The sequence below is a fragment of the Teleopsis dalmanni genome, chromosome 1 (assembly GCF_002237135.1).
Source record: "Teleopsis dalmanni isolate 2A chromosome 1, ASM223713v2, whole genome shotgun sequence".
Lineage (NCBI taxonomy): Eukaryota > Metazoa > Arthropoda > Insecta > Diptera > Diopsidae > Teleopsis > Teleopsis dalmanni.
Genome location: NC_051846.1, coordinates 40,417,644 through 40,441,025, shown reverse-complemented (window position 1 = coordinate 40,441,025; position 23,382 = coordinate 40,417,644). Strand labels below are relative to the sequence as shown.

General features: G+C 26.2%; 1 protein-coding gene across 2 annotated transcripts; it reads right to left on the bottom strand.

The window, feature by feature from the left end:
* Window positions 1-788: 788 nt before the first annotated feature.
* LOC119672809 (peptidoglycan-recognition protein LA-like) lies at window positions 789-15,368 on the bottom strand. Of its 2 annotated transcripts, none has more exons than XM_038083949.1 (5): window positions 15,029-15,368; window positions 1,708-1,899; window positions 1,336-1,571; window positions 1,052-1,258; window positions 789-987 (listed from the first exon to the last, which is right to left on the bottom strand). In XM_038083949.1, the coding sequence occupies exons 1-5, from the start codon at window positions 15,321-15,323 to the stop codon at window positions 847-849; spliced, it is 1,071 nt and encodes a 356-aa protein (XP_037939877.1). In that variant the 5' UTR covers window positions 15,324-15,368; the 3' UTR covers window positions 789-846. The 2 variants fall into 2 exon arrangements, with proteins under 2 accessions (XP_037939877.1, XP_037939878.1); XM_038083950.1 differs by lacking the exon at window positions 15,029-15,368 and adding an exon at window positions 8,021-8,653.
* Window positions 15,369-23,382: the final 8,014 nt, after the last annotated feature.

The following is a 23,382-nucleotide window of genomic DNA, read 5'->3' as shown; positions in this document are numbered from 1 at the left end:
ATTTGATGTAAGTAATAACGTATACTATACTATTAAAAGAAAAAAGTCTACTAAAAAAAAACATAATAAAATACAATATAGAATATATTTTATTCTCAAATTACTTAAGTGTATTTGGTATATTGTGATATTTGAATATATATATTAAAAAAATATCGGATAAATAAATGTAAATCAAAAATAATGCAATATTTTAATAAAAATTAAAAATAAATAAGAATTAATTTATAACAAATAATATTACTTTTTTTTGTTTGCTGCTTAGATATCTTACTAAAACACTTAAATTAATTTATCAAGTATAAATAAATAATATTTATTATAATATTTTTTACTTATTTTTTGACTATATTAACCGATAACGAATTTAGTAAAAAAGAGCTTAATAACTAATAAAAATAATAAAATATATACAAACAAACTAAATGAAAAGATATATCCGTATAAGTAGCACGGTATAACTTTTAGCGCCTACTTCATATAATTAATTAAATGGTTTTTTGCAATTTAAGTAAACAGAGAATATAAATTTATATATTTAGGAACAAATATTTTGTTTATATCAATTTAAAAAAAATCAAAAATGTATATTAGGTGGGAGCTAAATTATTATTGTTAGATAAATAAAATCAATTTATCTTCAAAAAAATATAGCATATACTTATAAAAAGTGTTAAGTATATTTATAAGGAATATTTTGAAAAATTTATTATCTTTCTGATTTATTTCAACAATAAATATAAAAACTTTATTTCATTAAATTTTTACTTAAAATCTAATGTAAATTATTTCAAATGTGAAAATATTTAAACAAGAAACAACATTGCAAGTATAGTAACATAGCTTTTACATATTTCCATCCCATTTCTCAGGCATACCTAGTTCACTACCACACTTGGGGTTGTCATCCATGCCACAGGGATAAAAGTGTGGCCAGTTCTTTATATAACGATAAACATTTGCACCTGGACTCTTGCTTGATTTTGTCTGCAAAAAAGTAGAGATATAAATTTAAAATAAAGGTTAATAAATCAGACAGACAAGGTTATACCTGATTTTGTGCTACTAATTTATAAGCCAAGTCAATGTATTGACTTGTTTTTGCATGAGCCAATAGAAATTGTGTGGCTTCCAATTGCTTATCACTTGGTATGTAGCGACCATAGTCACCCATAAACGTCACAGCCAAGGTATCATTTGCATAAGTATTGGCGTAATCCCAGCCACGTCCCACATAAATATTGCCATCGTCACCGACCTTTTATGGAAAAACATTACAATTCATTAATGCTGAATAAAAAAGTACGTGATCAAATGGCAATTAAGTTGACTCACATAAAAGTTTGCCTGTATATCTGGTAAATTCTTTTCAGCAATTGCTGAATCTTGTATAGTGCGCATTTTAATGGAGCATTTATATATATTTAAACAAGGTACTGACTGTACACCGATGTGTGTTATGAGTACATATGGTATGGGATGTTTCAACGGTATCGTTAGTTTTTTAGCCAATTCTGAAGCACCCCATTGTATACGATCAACTATTAGATGTCCATTTCCTAAATTCGGAACTAAGATACTTAAAAATAATAATAAAATCAAATGGTTGATAGATTAAAATGTAACGATGTTAATAAAATAAAAAAGTGAATCGTATTTCATGAGTAGAATAATATAAATTATAACTTTCGATTTTTTAATACTTACAAGTTCCATGTTCATAATTGTTCCCAAATAATATTGGTCCCGTCTCTTTTTTTCCAGTTGCATTAAAATACACAACCACACTGGCAATGATCAATATGATCAATAAAACTATTAGCAGGATAAGTAGTTTTGATGTGATAGTCAATTTTTGTGTGATGGAGGTACTACTAGCATTCCTGTTCTGATTGATTCCTAAAATTATTAAATTACAATCCGTTATACGTTTTATGATATATTTATTATAAATGTCTTTTAATTAATTTATTAACAGTTTTTGAATTAAAACTGTACTTAATTAAGTACAATTGACTAAATAAAATTTATATTTTATATTTCTCTTTATATCTTTTATTCATTGTTCATTGTTAAATAATACAATTAAGACGTGAAACATACCAATATTTCACGTCTTAATTGCGGTTGTGGTATCTTACTCTAGTTCACCAACTTACGTGTTCCGCATCGCAAAATTTTTCCTATCTAAGAAAATTTTATATGGTAATAGTATTTATTATGACGAAAACCAAAAAATATTTTTATTTAGATCATAATTAATATGAAAACGTCATAATTGATATCAATACAATATTAAGTTTCTATTAAGATATAGTACAAGTAGTAGCCTGTGTCGCAAAAATATTGGTTCACTTAGAATCTGAAATTAGGTCAATTGTGATACCACAGTTTATAAGCTCGATCTAAACGGTCTAAGGAACTAAGGTATAGATAGATTTATTTTGTACAAGACACTTTGTCTTTTTAATAAAAGTCAATATCTTTAACGCCTATGGTAGTGATATCAGATAGACATTAAAACAATGGAGCTTCAGAGTGAATGGGAGTCTTCTGGTAAGACCCAAGCAATGACAGAGTAATTCATAGAGTAGAGTAGAGTTGTTCGTGTGATCTATAGTTAAAATAGAAGTTTTTGAAAGGAGCCATTAATGCATCTGCGTGCGACGAGCAAGACTAATCAGTTGTTTAGTTATTTTCTGATCATGGGCGGACCATGTCATACCTGTGTTCTTCGGGCCATTTATGGCTATACATAGACAAAATTTTGCGATTTTTCTACTGAACTTTTGAATAATGTTCAATAGACAAAATTTTGCGATTTTTCTACTGAACTTTTGAATAATGTTCAAATTTTCAAAAAAAATTTCGAAGGTGTTCATTTGCATTTATTTCACTCTTTCATTATTCTTTATTACATCTATAAACTAAACATATTACCTAGATACAAGAATTATTTATATAAACTTCTAACTGCTAAAACTAATAACTTAACTATCCTAGTGTTACTAAATATATGTTTGTGGCTGTAGTTTTCTCTGAAACCCAGCGGAACTCAGCGGAATAGTGGGATAGATTAAGTTTTTGCTCTCTTTTTATTTCTTAAAGTTTCTTCCAAGGAGTACTTCAAACTTGGAAAAATGTTTTTTCATGGAGACATTGTTTTTCTCGCATATTATGACATAAAATTATAGATGAAGTCTGCATACAAAATTTACTAATGAAATAATGTATTAGGAAAGAGGTTATTATTGAAAATAATTGGAGATAGTCAAGGATACCATTATTATGACCGTGCGAATTGAAATTAGTGCTTTGATTAGTACTTGCTTAGAATTGTTGTAATCAAAATCAAAAATATGTTCCAATATATAACCTTATTGTATTCTGAAAAGGATTCAGTTTATTCAAAAAGTAAAAATATAAGAAAACTTTATGGCAAATGATTAAGCTTTTAATATTCTATTGCTAATTTCATAACAAGAAACCCGTCTTGTGTCATATTTAGTGATGAATATTTATGAAACAAATATTTAGTGAACGTTAGTTGCAGGATAATAACAAATATTTTCTGAATAGATACTTAAAATAAAGGACACAACAAATTACCAAAACGGATTAAAGTAAAGCTATATCATTATTAAATAATAGGCTATGAACCGGGGCTTGAAAGATTTATTGTGTTGCTGAATGCCGAACTAAAAGAATTCTAGAGTATTTATAAATCTCGTAATTACTGTGAGCTTAATTTCATCTATTTATTTTGGGACCAAAGTGAACTTAATAATTTTCAAACTAATAATTTTCTAGCACTTCTTTGCATTAAACTATTGTTTAAATTTTTTTATAAGATTAAATTTTGAATACGTATATTATTTATACTTTTGTTTATTAAAGTTACCAATAAAATCTTAATAAATTTAATTAAATTTAATTAGAATTGCTAAAAAAATCAATTTAATTTAAGATTACAAGTTGGTTATGATATTAAATTTATTGCATAAAATTGATTAAATATTTCTTTAATGTTTATTAATACTAAATTACTGATTTTTATGATAACGTATATGGTAAATACTTCATTTTTATCGTAAGTTTGTTTAAAAGCATATAAATAAATTTAATTCCAACAGATGTTCATAAAATCGAAAATAACTCAAAAGTTTATATATAAAATATATATGTATATACATGCTATGTTTAACTTTATTTAAACCAAAATCTTGGAGAAACACTCCAAGTTAGATATTTATAATTTTGTTGTCAGTATGTATATGTTACTTCGATTTATTTTAAATTTCAGTGTCCTTCTTAATGTTCCTGCTTACCCTACCTGCTTGCAAGTAACTTCCTCAGAAAATTTAATTAAATTAAGATACTTTTGCAATCAAAAAATATTATTTTAAAACTTAAGATAAAAGTCAGAAAGCAATGAACTTTTTAACAAAGCAATTCAAAAGGAATTCAGAAATAATTACAATAATTAATCATGCAACAATTAAATCCAATAATTGCGGAACGTGGTTTGTGTGTTGCATTTACACAGTTTTTAAAATTCATAATTCGTATTGCAGTTAATATTGAACAACTTAATATTAGTAGAGCGAAAGTGTGATTTTTAAAATGTCAGAATATAGTAAAAAAATATTTTTGATTTCAAAAGCACTCACATGATTGAGTAACAATAACTGACTACAGTACTTAGTAGCTTATTCAATATAATTAGACTAAAATTAAATTCATCAACTACTGTAGCTGGGGACTGTAGCTTAGTCATGCAAATCTTTCTCAAATGTTGAAACATAGATATCAAACATGATGATGATGATGATCGTTTGAAAGCAACAATAACCTTAATATTTGAAATATTAATGTATGCACATGTGCTAACTCAAACTATTGAAAATCAATTGCTTTTACTTTATACAGATTTAAGGAATATAAGTTGAAATACTATCACTATCATGCATTCAAGTGCTATGGTGTAGCATTTTATTCTAAAATTAATTGCATGTCTACCAAAAAGCATTGGGTAAATAAAATTCATAAGGCTACTAATTCATTTATAAAAATTAATTTGTTTTTGCTGAAAAATCAGTAAATAAGTCATTTAAGATATAAATTGCATGTAAACAATGTGGGATAAATTAAAAATTTTTTTGCAAAAATGTGTTTTGCTAATAAAACTACACTTTCTTTTATGGTCAATTTTTTATAACTGCAAAAATTGATCTTAGGTTCTAACAACAGAACATTGACACGATAGTTCAGGTCACACTAACTTTTTGTAACCAATAGGTTTTTCTTGTTTTTAAATCTGATGTATTGACTCACAAAAACAAAATTACATTCATTTTATAATATTTTAAACAAATTCTAACATAGTCAAAAAAATATTGTATTGGTAAATATTTATTGAGCAGACCTAATTTTTTATAGCAATTTTATCCAAATTTTTTACAATACTTATATACTCTTGTAGATTAAACTTCAGTTAAAAAAAATTTCTTATATAATCTTATTTAAGTATTTATTTTCTTTTACTGCATTTTTAGAGAAATACTTGTTTATTTTTATATCAAAATACTTATTTTATTTAATATTAAATAAACACAAAAACAAGATTAACGTTAGTTTTGTCGTAGAAATAATACTGTTTATTTAGAGTTTTTAATCACTTAAATCTTATTACAAAAAATGTTTATACTCGTATAAAATCTTATATTCAAATTAATCTATTCTAATAAATTTTCAAAGATTCCATATATATAATATAGTTATAAAGTTATATAGTTAAAAATTCGAATTTGGATCACTAGCTCATAGGCCATCCTTCAAGTTATAACTTATCGAAAGTATTTCTCAGAATGCTTGTAATATATAGTTTTATTTTAATTTTAACTAAATAGATGGATCAATAAGTCTTAAGTCTTTTAAAAAAATTGGAAAATGCATTTAGATCTTCACTTATAAATATCTAGGGTAAATTCTGCGAATTGTGAGGAGTTGTTATAAAAAAGTTTACCACATCGAAAGAAATTAAATCCCGAGACTAACCATTGAGTTGGAAAAACATTACGTGAATAAAGTAGCGACATGTCGGTATGTCACCTATATTGTGGAAACCGAGATAAAGATGTGGATATATGAAGTTAGGTAAACCGTAAACCGTGAACATTACAACAGTATTAGATTGAGAAATATAATGTCACACTGTTGACATAAGCAAAATTTCATTAGTCAAGAACAAAATTTAAAAGAATAGTTTAAAATTAAGTATCATAAAGTAGATGTGTGCTCTGACTATTGCATTTCTGACTATAGTTTTAAATATTTACCCCGGCTTTGTGTTACTAAAATCACTTTTTTACATACACAGATGACTAAGTTAAACTTGCTCATTTTATCAAAAATTGTGCTAATTTTATCAAAAATATATATATGAAGTGTATATACAGTTAATTCTTCCGTGACTTTTATATTGCATTATAAACTCTTAGACAAGTTTAATAAGTTGTCATGTCACATGTATAATGTGTATATATTATATTCGTATATATAGTATATTACAAGTTCTTCGATAATTTATGTACTATATTTTAAACACCTTGATAAGTACAATATGTTTTTGGTAATCGTTTAAAAATTAATATTAATATTTTCAATCTTTAGGCCAGATATAACTTCAAAAAGAGTAAAAAAAAGTATCCGTAATTTATAATTGGAGTTCAATATTATTTATTGACTAAAAAACTTTTTTAATTGAAAAGAAATAAATAAATTTACAGCATATGGCCTAGGTATCAGGCAATTATTCGCGACAATGATCTTTCTTTACAAATTATTGAGACATTAGTTTGTTTAATAACCATTGGGTGCTTGAGTTGGAATGGTTCGAACTTCATTAAGTATCTTAATTTGAGTGAAATTAGGACATGTTACTTTAATTGGGCGTTTATTATGAAATTTTTACAGTTCATGCATTTATTACAATTTTTTTTTAGAACTATATCTTTCTATTTATTAATTATTTTATGACAAAACGATTTTAATAAAAGTGCTTTTTTTCAGGCTTACATATATATCAAAATTTTTTTTAATATTGATGAAAAATAAATATTAAGAAAAAAACTCAAAATTTATTTTACAATAATTTTTATTTTATAAATATTTCGCCTGAAATAAGACTGAAAAAAACTTTTGTTATATCTTTTTAATATTATAAACAGTTGTAAAATATACTACTATATTTCTTCTGTAAGATGGTGTCTTTGTGTTGTGGTACCATTTAGGATTTGATCGTGATCTGTTAACCAGTGTTTTTACTTCAATTATTTTTACAATTATAATTTTGAGTGTACTACGATGGCAGTAAGTCAATAGAGACCAAGCGTCATTTCAATGCAATTGCAGTCGTAAAAAAAATCACTAAAGAACAATTGGTTCAAGCATTAGTAAATTATTAGTAGCATTATTATACTCGATGGGTTCCACTCTTAAGTCAAAAAAATGATTTTAATTAATTAATTTTTTAAATTTAATTAATTTAAAAAAGAATTTAAATTAATTAGAGATAATTAAAATAACTACATATACTTATTATACAGAATATTAATTTTTTTTAAATTAAAAAAAATTTTTTGTATCTCTAAATTTGTTAATATAAATAGAAATACATACTTAACAATTTACAGCTATAATGCAAATAAAATTAATACTGAAATATAAGTATGAAGAAGACAAGAATTTATAGTACATACCATATTCTATAATTATCTCAGCTTATTAGATTTTTGACTTATAAAATAATAAATTTAATTCCTCTTCATTATTATCTTAATGAATCATGTACAGAATTAATTATTTTAGCAGATTCTTATCTCATATTTTTACTTTTGAAACCATATATTTGCATCATTAAAGATTAACTGAATCATTTTGTGGTGCAAAATGTAAAATTTCCTAACCAAAATTGATAACTCAGTGTAAAATAGCAATTTTCTCCTATAGAAATACGTACTTTTCAGTGATGTTACGGCTGTTTTCGAACTAGTTTCCGGCGAATTCCATCGATGACGTTTACGCGTTTTTTCTGAGTTTACTTTTAGTAGCAATTTCATACTAAATAAATTTTTTTTTAATTTTTTACTATAAATTTTATGTAATTACGTATATAACTGCTAATTTATATTGAATAATTGTGGTCACTGCTTTGTAGATCTAAATACACCGCCTTTAAATTTTTAAGTTTGTTTATAAGCATTTAAGTTCGTTTGGATCATATCATTATTTATTATATTTACACATAAATTTGTTGCAATATTTATTTTTCGTTATGTACACAATTTTTGCACTTTCGTTATATTATTAATATATATTTTCTTATCGCGAAAGCATGGCGTCAGTCTTTACAAGACTCAAGACAGACAAATACTCTACGTACAATGAATCGAATTGACTGAACTAAAAACATAAAAATTCTAACTGCTGTGAGTAAGCTTGTGACGTCATAACATTAGCGTTTGTCATTTGTGACTGATATATTCATACAAGTATCTCACTACAAAAATAGACAACCGAAGCGTGTATTTCCGTTCAACTTTCATTTCATGTGTTGAAAAATTATTAAATTTTATATATTTTACACACGAAAAAAATTATTTCACATAAATGTTATACTTCTGTGTTAGCAATTAATTATACATTAATTTTTTAATCATATTTTTTTTAAATAATTTTCATTTATACTCAAAACCATTAAAATTTCATTATCGCTTTTGAAGAGTTTAGACGTTGTTTATCGGTCTTCAACAGAAGTTGTACTAAACTTAAACGTTAATTTTATACAAACTTTACTCATTTTATTGACATTTTTTTCTTTCTTTTGATTCCATTTTTGGCTTTGTATTGATCACTGTCTGCAAAGACCTTTACGATTATTTAGCGAATGTGGGCTTAGCCGTCCACGCGTGCGACTTTCTACCGTTCACGTCAGACTGTCCACTGCCTATTCTGGGCACTGCATTATTATCCGCGAGAGCTTGTATACTAACAATGTAGCTTCGCTAAATATAAATTCCGGTATTATTATATCTTAATTGGTTAATAATACAGCGCTTATTTTTCAGCTTAGGGGGTTACCTTTACTTGACAGTTTGCATGCCTCACTCATTGTGTTGCTAATTTGCTTAAACGTTTCTGAGCACTCGCGATTTTTTAAAACAAATCAAAATTAAGGTAAATTATAAAAGTTGTTTGAATAATAAAATAAAAATTTTTTTCATCAATTATATGTGAAGGCACAAAAAAATAAAATTATAAATTGCTATAAATCAGATTTTAAATTAATTACGTTTATATCTGCGATTCTACTACGTGACGATAGAATGAACCAACCGTCAGAGTAAACAACCGATCAAGCGAATTACCTCACATTCACATACCCAGAAACGTTTATTGGTGTGAACACAATGCAATGTATGTACTGTATCTCAAAACTCTTGAAATACTTTGTGAAATTCACAATGATATTGCAGTTTACTTAAGTCCATGTATTTACACAAATAAGAAAAAGTGTGAACTTTAATTATAATTTTGAAAATTTAATTTTTAATTTTGAATTCAAAAATTATTATATATCTTTAAAGGTATACATATATTAAGGTATGAACTTGCGAAATATTTATTTATTTATTTCAGAGTCAACACTAAAATTAATTTTAAAGATAAATAAGAATAAGGAACTGGACTACTAGGTCCTTCATTCATAAACGAAATATATTTGTTAGGGCAGCGATAACATGAAGGAAATATTAAACTTTCCAAAAATTTTTAATATATTTTTCAACCTTAAATTTTGTCAATTATATGTATATATTGAAATTATATTAATTATGTCTTGTAAAAGAATGCCATACTGTGATAACACAAAACCTTTTTCTTTTGATAATGTCATTTTTTCTTCTACATTCTTACTCATAGTTCATATAAAAATATCATACAAATAAATTTTGTATCCCTGTTTTTAAATAATCTACGGTTATTATTTTATAGGTAGGGCGAAAGACCTAATAGTCCAGTTCCTTAGTCTTAGAAAACGTATAAATTAATTTTAGTGTTAACTCACAAATAAATAATTAAATAAATAAATAATATATTTTATGCATATAACGAAAACAGAAGTTATGACCTTTTCTGCTATATTTGCAATGAGTAGATTCAAAATTTTCTGTGGTGATTTAAAAACTTTAGAGCATGTGGACATCATTTCCTAATAGAATTAATTTCGCCGTAGAATAAAAAATTTTTCTAGCGATTAGAAGAGTTTGATAAAATTTGTAGTGTTATAGCCAAAATAGAATTCTACCCACGAATTTTGAAATCACTATTATAATGTTCAATGATTGATTAAATGAATAAAAAAGAAGAATTGAATATTTTTTTCTTCTATATGAAGTAGGAAAATAAGAAAGAGCAGTTATAAATTGATTGTTAGAAATACTAGATGGATAATTTGTCAATTTTTTAGATTTAGCAGTAAAAATTATTTGTTGATTAACCAAAAATAAATAAAAAAATTTTAATTAAGTATAAAAGGCGTATAAGTAAAGTGTGACAAGTTAGTTTAACAATGTAAGTTTGTCTAAAGTAAAGGCGCAGTAGTCGGTTCCATTCTATACAATATCATTCCTGATATTAATCCACAGGTAAGATTTTCCAACAATAAGTGTATTAGTTGGTTACATGGCCAATATAACAAAAACACATTATGTACTCTGTAATACTGCGATAAATAACACGTGAAAAAAGATTATTTAGTAAAAGTACGGAGTTAGGTATAAAACAATTCATGGAGTTGTTTTTATATTTATTTACAATATTAAAGTAGGTCTACTGTTCTCTAAAAGTGATTTCTCACAAAACAGCAAAGATGGCCTAAAATGAATATATTTTGACAGTCCTCAAAACTTATTTAATCCAATTTAAACAAAAATGACACCTATAAGTTGCTTCAACTAAAGAGAAATCTAATCGATACTACGGTATCTGTGTTAACTGGTTTCTGCGTGTTAGAAAGATTGAGATTTGGCCTATATTATACTACTATTGCATTTCTATAAAAGAATAGAAAACTTTACTATATGTATCAGAACCAATCTTGATTAGTAAAAATTTAGTAAATTTAAAAAAGGAACCCAATTACCAATTTTTTACTAATTATGGATTTGTCAATGGACTAGGTCTAGTATATGAACAATATTTTATCCGTGATAACAGAACGGGGTTTGATATGCAAGTACTGTCTTACTGTCTTTTAAATACCATTTAATTTCTTGAAATAATTAAATAATAAAATTTTTAATTTATCGGATATAATTTAATGGATATAGTATAGTATTTAATAAATGTAATGAGTCTTCTAAACTGTGTTTTGCGTTCTAGTGGCATTGTAAGCATTAAAAAAGCAACTTTTTTCATATTAGTGAAGTTACTTCAACAATCCAGAAAACTTATCTACATTTTATGGTGCAGATGCGAAGCAGTAAATAACAAAAAGAAAAAGCAAGAATATGAAAAGTTTGAAGAATTTTTTTTCATTAATAGTTAGCAATAGGTAGCAATTAACTAATTCATTAATTTAAAAGTTGAGTTCAAGCACCAAACAGTTTTTTAAAGGAACCAGTTTTAAGAGTTTACATCGTGATAATTTTATGATTTTTATCATTCACATTAAATAAATGGTTTCTATCGAATTTTATAAAATTCTTAATATATTTTTGGAATATATTAAAACTATTTAATCTATGCCTTCAAAAATAAAATTATTGAATATTTTCTAAAACTGCTTGCTTTTCTCCAACTGCCATGAATACTAATTAACACTAACAAAATTGGTGGTTTATACATAACTCTTATGAAAGTTTAGAAAATATGATCTTAATTGATGTTATATTAGCAGTGCACCAAAGATCTTTTGGCCTTTACAAGCGGGTTTAATCGGCCCCTTAAGAAATTTCAATGCAACTTAAATGAACTAGAAATAAAGATAAAAAGAATCAAAAGAATAAATATATATAAATCCCTTTATAATCAAGTAAAAATGTTAGTTTTTATGTGTAAGACCACATTTTATTCTTTTTGACTCTTTTTTGACTTAAGACGAAGTCTTAATATTTATATTATCAGCAATATTTGGAACTGACAACTTTTTGTAAATTTATAAATTATTTTTTTATGCACACAAAATTACATTATTATATTAGTTATAACAATTATTTTAATAGACATTAATAATTTATAACACTTTAATTTTATTGTTATGACTCTTTTGTGCTATATGACGTCTTTTAGCCAAAAAAAAACTAATTAAACGGAAACTTTTTCGCATAATAATTTAGATTTCCATCTAAAATAAATTAAAGTAAAACCTATAAATTATTTCATTTGAAATCAACCCATTTTCGAAAGTTAAGTATAATTTCGACTTTAGAAACTGTCACGTTCTTTTATTTTTAAATGAATTAAATATATACTATTAATTACAAATTTTATATAAATATATTTATATATATATATATTTATAAATATAATCATAAATACGTAATATATATACGTAATATATATAAGCTACACTTATCAATGTTTCTTATATATGTACTTGTTACATCATTTGGTTACATCATTCCAGATGTTCATTCATAAGGAATTTCCTTAAGTTAATTCTGCCTAGTCAGTGGAGAAATAATCTTCTAAACAATGCAGCCGCTTCTATTGTCTCGAGCAGAGACATGTAAAGTGATTGTTAGATTTCACTTCTTCTTTATCATAACTCTTAGAGAGCCTGCTTGATAATTGCGCAAACGATACAAAAGTACTCTAGCCCGTTAGTACTCCAGCAATTACACTTACGAACTATAGTACCAAAGAAACGCAATGGTGATAACAAATGGATTGACAAATGGTGATAAAATTTTTTAATACTAAGAGGTGATAAAAGTCTTGATCTGTGAAATGACTTGGTATTTCTTGACTAATTTGCATATTGAAATAGAATAAATTCTTTTTTTCTTTATGTGAAATCAGCAGAGTTCTTTTTTAATTATAACTAATATGCATGGATTCTTAACGTTCTAACATTGTATGTTATTCATATATTAACATATTAAGCAATAATTTAATTTTGATTTTAAAAATATTATTTAATGTATATATATTTTTTTAACGATTATATTTGTCATTATTGTATGAAATCATTATTTTATTAAGACAAATCCCTAAAATTTCTGTGATTTATACTTACAAAATAAACAGAGGTGTTTTTTATTAGATCGAACCGTATATATTTCAGCCACTGTTGTGTCAGATCACATGGAGAGAAACGGTTTAGCAGAAATTGCGGAAACTTTGATGAAGAAAAGACAAACACACACTTTATCTGAAACTGCTCAGTTTTGACATACAGAAACCATAGATTTTTAGAGAAATAAATCAGTTTGACACTGAAAATATTCTATATTCATAATATTCTGCTTATTTTCTCTAAGTTTAGATAACAGTCCGACAAATTAAGAATAGTAAGAAGGTAAAATTTAAAGTAAACACTAAACAAATAATAATAAATTATCAACTATAAAAACTATTCTAGGTGTAGATACTTTGGTCTTTTGTTTTTTTTTGTTTTACTTTTTTCTTTAATGCTAATTGAGTATTATTTTTATTGTGTCTTGATTTAATTTGCTTAAATTACTTTATAATATGCATGATGGAAACAGTGAACAATTAGTAAGTTTATTTCCTCCATTAAAACAAGTTATAACATATTTATTCAGTAAATATTTTAATCACCATTTCTTTGTTATAAAAATTTTTTAAATAAATTTACGTTAATTCAATGATTGGCTTTTAAATATTTCTGACCTTTATTGGTTTTAAAAATAATTTAGAAAATATTTTTTTCTTTAATTAAATAACTGTATGTAAAGTTGGCCTTTCTGGGTTTTAGAAACTATTTTAAAAATAGGTTTTCTATAATAAAATTTCTTTGAAGACAATAACTATGCTTGACTGTCTATATTAATTGAGAGTGCCTTTAACTGGTCATCGTCATTATTCATATATACACATATATACTCTACTACTGAATGTTTCATAAATCAAGTTGTTTTTTTAGAATTAAAATAATCAATGTAAATACTGTCTAAATTCGGTTATGAAGTGTGTGACGATCATATTTTGTATTGCCTTCATAAAGTAAACAAACTTAAGCAATTTTACATGATCTGAATTTACTATTCTTTCCAAACAAATACGAAATATTTATGTTTATCTATAATACAAAAACTGCTGCATCATCGATAGATAATTTCAAAGCAGCTAACGCTTAAGTGCACAGTTGTCAAAAATTTAACTACTGTTAATAAATATTTCCTCAAATAATTAATGTATTTATTGTACACTACTAACAAATGAAATTTAACTATTTTCATGATTTGTGTGAAAACCCTACCTTGATTAATAGCTATTTTTGTATAAAAGCTACAAAATAATTACTTATATCTTGATCTGTGATGTTAAATAAATTCGTATAAAAATGTTCCCTAACAAATTTAATTATTATTTTTATTTGATAATATAACCGGTATTTTTGTCATATATTTTACTTTTTTATTTGCATAGTGTAACTTCTATTAAATTTTAAGTTAAAATTTAATTAAGAGGTTTTTTTCGAAGAGTAGTGAACTACAACAACAAAAAATCATTTTATATTATTTTAATTATTTGAATTAAAATTTAATTGAACATAAATCAACATGAAAAACTATTTATTACAAAGTCAAATCAATATATTAACTAAGTTTACTTTGCAATTACTCTGTTGATAATTAAATACTTAAAAAGTTATCACATTGCTAATGGAATTCAAAAAAGCTTAAAAATTCCATGCTTTTTAAAATAAACTCAATTCTAGACACAGTTTCAAAGCGTTTATCTCAAAGCTTAAATATGCGCAATATTTACTGATATTTACCGCCGTTTGCTTGCATTGAGCGCGCTTCAACAGTTGCGTCCATGTATTGATATATTGTGACCGGTCCCTGATATTGTGTCATTGGTCCAATAACCACATCACTTGAATTCGATAAATTTATAACACTGGAGGGTTGTATGGCGGGATTTGAAAAAATATTTTGAGGTATTTCGGCTGGAGAGGAATTGTTTACAGCAGGACTAGCAGCATTACTTGCTCTACGTCCCTGTAAGCTCCATAAAGCATTGTTAGCTGCCGTAGTGAACGGATTGCTTTCATTATTCTGTTCATACATTTTGTTACGTTAAAATTTATTTAAAAATATACTCTTCCAGTTTTTTTTTTTTACTTTTATTTTTTGTCTATATTTTTATATTATATTTGTAAATAAAGCACGATTTATTTAAAAACAACAATAGTAACAAAAAGTTTTATTGCATTTACGTTTTTGTCTCACTTTATTAATATTCAAACTACATTCCACAAAAGCACTAGAAACAGCGAACTTTGTGTCCAGTCAGATCGCTTTCAAGACATTAACTGAGAATCGAATGCAGCTTTACTCCATACTCACGCGACTTGTTTATCCGCAACGTTGACTAAGTGGGAAAAATACAGTTTATCTTATGTGTTTCAACTTAACAAGTTCTTAAGAAAACCCTCTACAATTTATTTATAGTATTTGTTGTAATATATATTTTTTTCATTGCTTTTTATATTAACTTTTATTCCAGAGCTTGTATTTGTTATAGATTTTGTATATTTAGAATCAATTTATGTTTTAGATACATTTAATAATTACAAGTTTATCCACCTTACAAATACACCCTACGGCTATGTTCTACTATATATGTATACTTATTGCCGTAAGTATTTATGTTATATATGAGTACGTTGATATCATTTCTTAAAAGGGAGAGTTGATTCATTTTAAATTTAATATTAAACTTTAACAATTTCAGTGGCATAGTTTAGATATGTTTTTTTTTCGCTTTAGTCAATATTTAAAAAATAATTTCTTCAAAAAATTTTTGTTACATTATATACATTTTTAATCTCCTAGCAGTAGAGATTTATTTAATTTTTTTTGAACAGTCATGAATTGCAACAACAAATATTTCAAATTTTTTTTAAAAAATTGTAACAATAAAAATGTTTAATTTGTTTAAAAAATTGTTGCAATTTTGTACTTTTCGGAACCTCTCTATTAAATACAATGTTTTTATATTAAATAAAATAGTCACTGCCATCGTAGCTGACCTTGAAATCAAATTTATTTTTTTTCTATATATTATTGTTAATAAATCGCATATATATAGCTACAATAATAAAGTTTCTATTACATTGAATATATTTGAATCCACATATATAAACTATATAATCCACATATGAATTATATGTATAATCCACATATAACCTTTGTCTCATTATTATGCACAATGCCTTCCTAAATAGTCACATATATCCCTTGTTATAAACATAAAATTTTATTTCACTTGGAAACATGTTTATTTTTTTAATCCGGTAATATCATTACTAATAATTTTCACTTTATAATTTTTTATTCTTTACTGTTAATAATTTGTTTATATCAATCAATTTTCATTATAAATATTATAAGTTTGCGTTAATTACACATTTGCTTTTAAGGTTATCAATCTGACAGCAGTTATCTATTTTCCAGGATTTTTAAGACTAGCATTTATGCAAGTTTTTAAAAGATTGTTTTTAAATTTTTAAATATATGTGTATATAGCTTAGCTTTAAGTTTTTGAATTATTTAATTTAGTTTGCGAGTAAGTATTATTACAATGTTATGCAAGAAGCTTTTGTATTCTTTCATGATATCATGACTTCTTTCATAATTTCTTTCCATATCAATTAGTATAGTATCTTATCTTGGATGTTTATCTTATTTGAGATATTTTTAATTGTAATTAAAGAGCGACTTTCGGAGAATGCACAGCTCGGGATACATATTGATATAATTTTAAGATTCTCTTTAATGCGATAATAACTTATACATGCTTGACGTGTCTAAGTCATTTCAAACATTGTGATTTCACTAAACAAATAATTGTTATGTGATTAATTAGTTTTTAAGTTTTAAATTGGATCGACTTTTATATAAGTTTCCAACTATGATCGGATCAAGTATTTGTCTTTGAATTTTTCTTTTAAAGTCTACAATTCGCTTGGAATCTAAAATACGAAGAACTCATACCTCGTTTTGATTAGTTAGAACGGACCGAATAAACATTTATGCTATTTTATACTTCTAGATAACAGTTTTGATTTTTAAAAAATAAAATATTTAAATAAACATCAAGATAATATAATATTTATAAATATTATCTTATATGTTTTTAAGTATATTGTAGATATCTTTACAAAATCAGCTTCCGCGGTTGCCTTTTACAAAAAGCTCTAATTTTTAATAATCTCTAAAAAATTAATATAAAATTTTTTATTAATTTGTATTTAGATTCTGTCCGTATGAAGTATAATCCATTTAATATATATTACATATATAATATAAATATGCATATATAATATATTTTTGGTTATATATTAACCCAAAATTATTTCGATGTTTTGTATTTATAGAACAATAGTTCTAAACAGAAATCTTATTAATGTTGTCATTTTTAATTTTTTCTTTCATTAATTCAAATTGATCGAATATAGCATATTTAGAGACTGAATATTCTATGTTAAAATATTCAATTTGAGTATTATTTATTTATAGTACACATTTTAATAGGAGATCTCACCTTTCAATATAATAAGGTTTTATTCAAATAAAAGAATTATTAATTATATAAATCTTCGCTGTACCAAAGTTTATATTGTGAACTACAAAAAGCAATCTATGAAAGAAACATACTTTCATAAAAAATGTAGCGCTTTTGAGCTTGCACGCTTTTAAGCGTCTGTCACACAATAACAAACGGGGACTCCCAAAATCCATTCACTCTACAAAAAACGACAGCCTATATAATAAAAATGCTAACTAATAGTTTATTAGAGAAATATATTTTTATTTATATTTTTGTTTTTAATTTCAAACAAGATTTTAACATGTCTTTTATTACAAAAAAATGTACGAAAGCTATAAAAATAAAACAAATTGATAGAAAATAGACAAAGACACACAAGTTCTACGTAAGAAAGACCTAAACTATTTATAAATATCATAATTCATAATTTTAAATAAAGTGTAATAAAAAAATAATGACTAAAATATTTAAATTTTAAATACTAAGGAGTACCGATCTTTAAGTTTTAGTCTGTAATATACTTTAGAGAAGTGCCAAAATCATTTCACTAATTTTCGAAATTATTTTCATGCGTACAACGCATTCAAGAACTAAATAAATAATGAACAAAGGACTAAAATGTTGCTTTAAAAATATTTCCAAGAAAAAGATAACCTCATTCATTATTAAGATACAAATGTAAATGCAATTTGTATTAGTTTCAAAGTTCAAGCACTAGTAAAACGCTTGAGTAAATTATATATTTAGTTTTTCAATTTCATTTTTCAAAATGGCTTAGAAATCGAAAGTAATACCCAACTGATCATTTTAGACGCCAATAAGTATATGAAATCTAAATAATTCCATTTACTCAATATACTAATAAAGACAATAAAAATATCTGAACGAAATGTTCGTTTTAACTTCGATCATTTTTGTTCAAACTCATTACCTTTGTAGGATAAAAGAAATACTGTTTACATTCATAACATGAAACGAAAAAGGAGATATACGTATAAGCAAAACAATTTTTTCAAAACTTATATGACTTATCGACGGTCTGGTTTTATTTTCCAATATTGATCCTAACATATAGGACAGCAGCAATTGGCGCCAAAGGGTTTAAAATGAATAGTAGGGATTATACTATTCGTTATGTTATTCGTTATTCGTTATTCGTTATTCGTTATGTGAATTTTGGGATTCACTTGATCGATTGAGCTATTCTTTATCACTGAAGTTTTAAAAATTATTTAAAACCACCAGAGCCTAACGTTCTATAAAAATAAAATTCTTAATACTGACTAACATATTTTGTACCTACCTTTGATAAATAAAGACCTCTAGGTATAAAGGCTCCTGATCAAATCTCTTTCCCATAATTGCTGGAATGAGGTTTCTGCATTTCGGGGGAAATCTTCTGCATTTATTATTAAGGGGTGGTTATAGTGTGTTAAAGTCTCACGATAGTTTAAAAAGTAAGTACGTAGCATAATTAATCATGAATTAATCATCCTTGTGCACGCACTGTATAGTAGCATTACAGATGTGAAGCATTTTTTTTTTATTTTCCACACAACTGCAAAAGCAATCATTAAATGGGTGATTCAATCTTCCGCTGTAAATGGTGGAACCTATAACCTGACCTCAAAAAAGATTATCTCAACAAACCTACCACAAGACTAATATTTCGTTGACGTCTATCAATGAGATCGCAAAACATTTTCTTAAATAGTTACTTACGTATTAATGTCTGCGTATTGTTCAATTTTCACATGTTTATCGACATCTCGAGATGTGTAGCATTCAAAAAACGTCCTAGATGTAAATTGGATTGAACTCAAGGATTTATAACGTATATCTACTTTAAAATATAAGCCAGGGCTGTCCAGACTAGATGCGATCGCGGGCCAATAGAAATCACTGTATAGATTAGACTTCTGCCAGACTTCTGTCTAAAAGAAACTCGCAGTCGACAGCAATCTTGAAACTTCAAGAAAACTTCTTTACAACTCATTTTATAGTTGTCAGTATATACGGTCAAATCTAATGACTGATTTGAACTACGTGTCTCTAAGTGAAAAATCATATTCTTGTACAATCTCAAATCTTTTTGTCTACATAGGTGGCTCCTTTTGCTACAAAAAATTATTTTTGTGTTTCTGAAACATTTTAATACAGATAGAGGAAAGAAACTTAAACTTCGAAAAAATCCTAAAAATAGATAAGATTGTTTTTCAAATAATAGACCTTTCAGTCTGCGGTTTAATTTGAGACCAATTCTTAATATTTTTTATGTACCAAAGTGAATTCTAATATAATTTTTAAAAAATTTGCTTTAAAAAAATATTAATAAATATATATATTTTAGTAAATTATTCAAATTCTTATTTTTCCCGCTCATATTCACCACACTTACGCAGTTGGTGCGTACATGAACTAATTTAAGTGCAAAATTGCCGCTAGGTGGCACTTATGTGCGATTTAACGTAGCAAATGACGTAAGATTTTTACGTTTTAAAACAAATTACTATATACTATTAATATTACTAATTTGTTTAACATAACGCTTGATTATAAAAATCAATAGTAACAAAAGTTATTAATTTATCTAATAACTGTAATTATCTCTTCTGAAACTAACGGTGAATAATAAATCGTGTTCTCATGAAAAAACAATTATTATTTAACCAGGACATGTTCAAAATATATATATATATATATAAAATATACTTCTCATGAAAGAGTAACTACTTCATGTAGATACAAAAAAAAACATGAAATAAATGAACGTGATACCAATTTTCCAGTCCAACCGATTTGATATCAGATTTTAGTAAAGTCAGGTACTTTGAGCAACTTTTTTTTCTGCGCTATATACCGACGTAGCTTATTTCTTGAGATGTGGAGATACAAAATTGTTAATTTTTTTCTTTCATCTCTCTCACACTTACAAAAACTGCAGTTGTCGCATTTACTTGTTAGTCGTTTTCATATAAAAATGTCTAATTTTAAAACCCGAAAGCTCGAAAAGAAAACTATATTAACATAGTTCTGTGATAAAGACGGCTGCGCTTGATAAAATCCGGTGTTAAATATGTTATATGTACGTAGATAATTCCATACGTTTTTTGCTTACGTGACATTAACACAAGAGGAGTTGGTAACTCTATATTTTACTTGTATACATATGTGTATAATAAATTTTATTGATTGTTGCAAAATAATTGTGTCGCTGATAGCTTGTTGATTTCTAAGGATTTATATTATAAACTAACAAATAATGATACTTGAGCAACAGCCTGAGCAACAGGAAGGAGAGAGGCAAGAGCAAGGACATGAGCAGCAAGAACATGAGCAGGAACATCCTGAGCAAGCAGAGCCTCAACCTGGCGATGTTCCACCTGGCTATGTTCCACCAGATAATATGGATGATGACGAGTATTGTGACTATCTACGCTTTGTGTTGAGTGAATTGCATGAAATGCAACGTTTAACTCAAGGATTTGATGTTGGCGTTCAAAGAACAGTACGCAAAGCGTTGATTACCTTTATAGAAGGTGAATTGGAAGTGACACAGATGTTCAGTGCACTTTTTGATGAATTCAATTTATTGATTCAATACCTACATCCTTAAATTCTGATAGTTCCACGTGTCTCTATGATTTATACTATTTAGTTTCATTCAAGCATTTATGTTACAAGTTTAATAATCAAATGGATGTTGTTTTAGGTGTTATTAATGTATATTTCATAATTCATTGCATATACCATCATAGATGGTAGTTTGAAGTGGTGGTCCGTCTTATAGAAAATATTCGGCTAATTCAGTTCTTAAAATGGGTAATAACAGTGATGTAAAACTATATGAGAACAATGCTCTTTTAGTTGGATTATCAACTTTATTGTGGACTATATGTGGACTATATTAAATACACACTAAATAAGAACAATCTGCATTTCTAAAATCTTGATATTTAAGGTATTACACAAAAAGAGAGATGTTTTAATCCTATGTTCAGTATGGTAATACGCCAAGATGAAGAGGAGGTAGAATCTATCAACCACTTCCTCTGTCTCTGTCCAGGACTTCACACAAAGCGACTTCAATGTCTCGGGGATCGCTTTTTCGCTGACTTGGAAGAGATAACGAAAGTAAACTTATCAGATCTCCTCAACTTCATCTGGAAAACCAAATGGTTTAACAAGGATTGCAAAGGTTAGCAGTTCGCCTCTCCCTGCAAAATTTTTAAAGACATCACAATGGGCAATATATGCCTCCGAGTGAAAGTGCTGACAACGGTCAGAACGCGCCTTCCGAACCTAACCTAACTTAAAGAGAAATACTTTGATCCAACTTTAAAATGAAGAATTGTTGCATTTATTATATAGTTTTATATACAACATTATAATTTTAAGTAAAAGTATACGGACATATGACAGATGCGCAACTGCCAGTATTCCCAATTTCTCTCTTATTTCAACAGTTCATATCACACCAATTAAATGTAAGTATATGTTATCATGAAGACTATAGGTGGACTTCTGTAAATTGTTTTTGTCTTTTGTTAATTTAAAAAACGAAAAACAATTTTCATTTAATTTGACTATGAATTACAAAGTTCATTTAAAAGTCCTCTTTTATTTGCATTCTAAAATAATATAAATCTGATCGGCATTAAATATGAATTTCTTTTTTCTATAGAAAACCCAAGACTATTAAAAAGGACAAATTATAAATTAAACTTCTAAGAACGATGGGGTCTGCATCCAGTAGCCACTCATGTGTACTGAGCCTATGTCTTCTTCTATTATAGGCCTATGTCTATAGGTCTATGACAAGGTCTATGTTACGTATACACTTGTCAGATGATTAAGTGTCGCTTAACAATTCTACCAAAAACTTATTGGTGTTGTGCCCAAAATCAATTAAAACCAAGCTCAAACTAAAGCAGTAAATTAATTAGCTATATAACAAAAATCGTGTGTTTTTCGAATAGTGCTTATAACTTATTTTCTTTAGTAGAGTTTGGACTGTGTGATGAAGTAATTAAAGTAAAAAAATATCAATATCAAGTCTTTAACTATGACGTAGTAAAATTTATATAATAATAAGTTCTATATATAGTGTAAGTTCTATATATATAGATAGTATATATATATTTATATATACAGTTCTATATAGTAATATATATATATATACTGATATTTTTAATAGCAGTTTATAAATATCGAGTTTCTCAGTTTGGAGAACATATCAATTATCAGTGCAATGAGTGTTAAAATTGATAATATTTCTATCAATTAATTGTTAGTATAATAATTTTTTATGTGACAGGCAGACTGATAAATTTTCAAATTTTAATTCTAATAAGTCAGTATTTGGTTCTATATTGCGCATTTAAAATGGATGACTTAGAACATTATATAATATATTTTTCTATTTTATATTACTATATATATACACGTAGTACTTTGTATTTACTTTATTATTAACTTTACAATGTTTATTAGTTAGTTTATATATATATGTATTTCAATTTTAAAATTTAAAATTTTTTATATATAAAATCCCATACAATTCTTATATATAAT

Excerpts from the sequence above, each read along its gene's own strand:
- LOC119672809 (XM_038083949.1), bottom strand. The coding sequence starts at position 15,323 with ATGTATGAACAGAATAATGAAAGCAATCCGTTCACTACGGCAGCTAAC. Across the intron at positions 1,900-15,028 it reads CTCAATGCAAGCAAACGGCG|GAATCAATCAGAACAGGAAT; the intron begins GTAAATATCAGT and ends TAATAATTTTAG. Across the intron at positions 1,572-1,707 it reads CAATTATGAACATGGAACTT|TTCCGAATTTAGGAAATGGA; the intron begins GTAAGTATTAAA and ends TAAGTATCTTAG.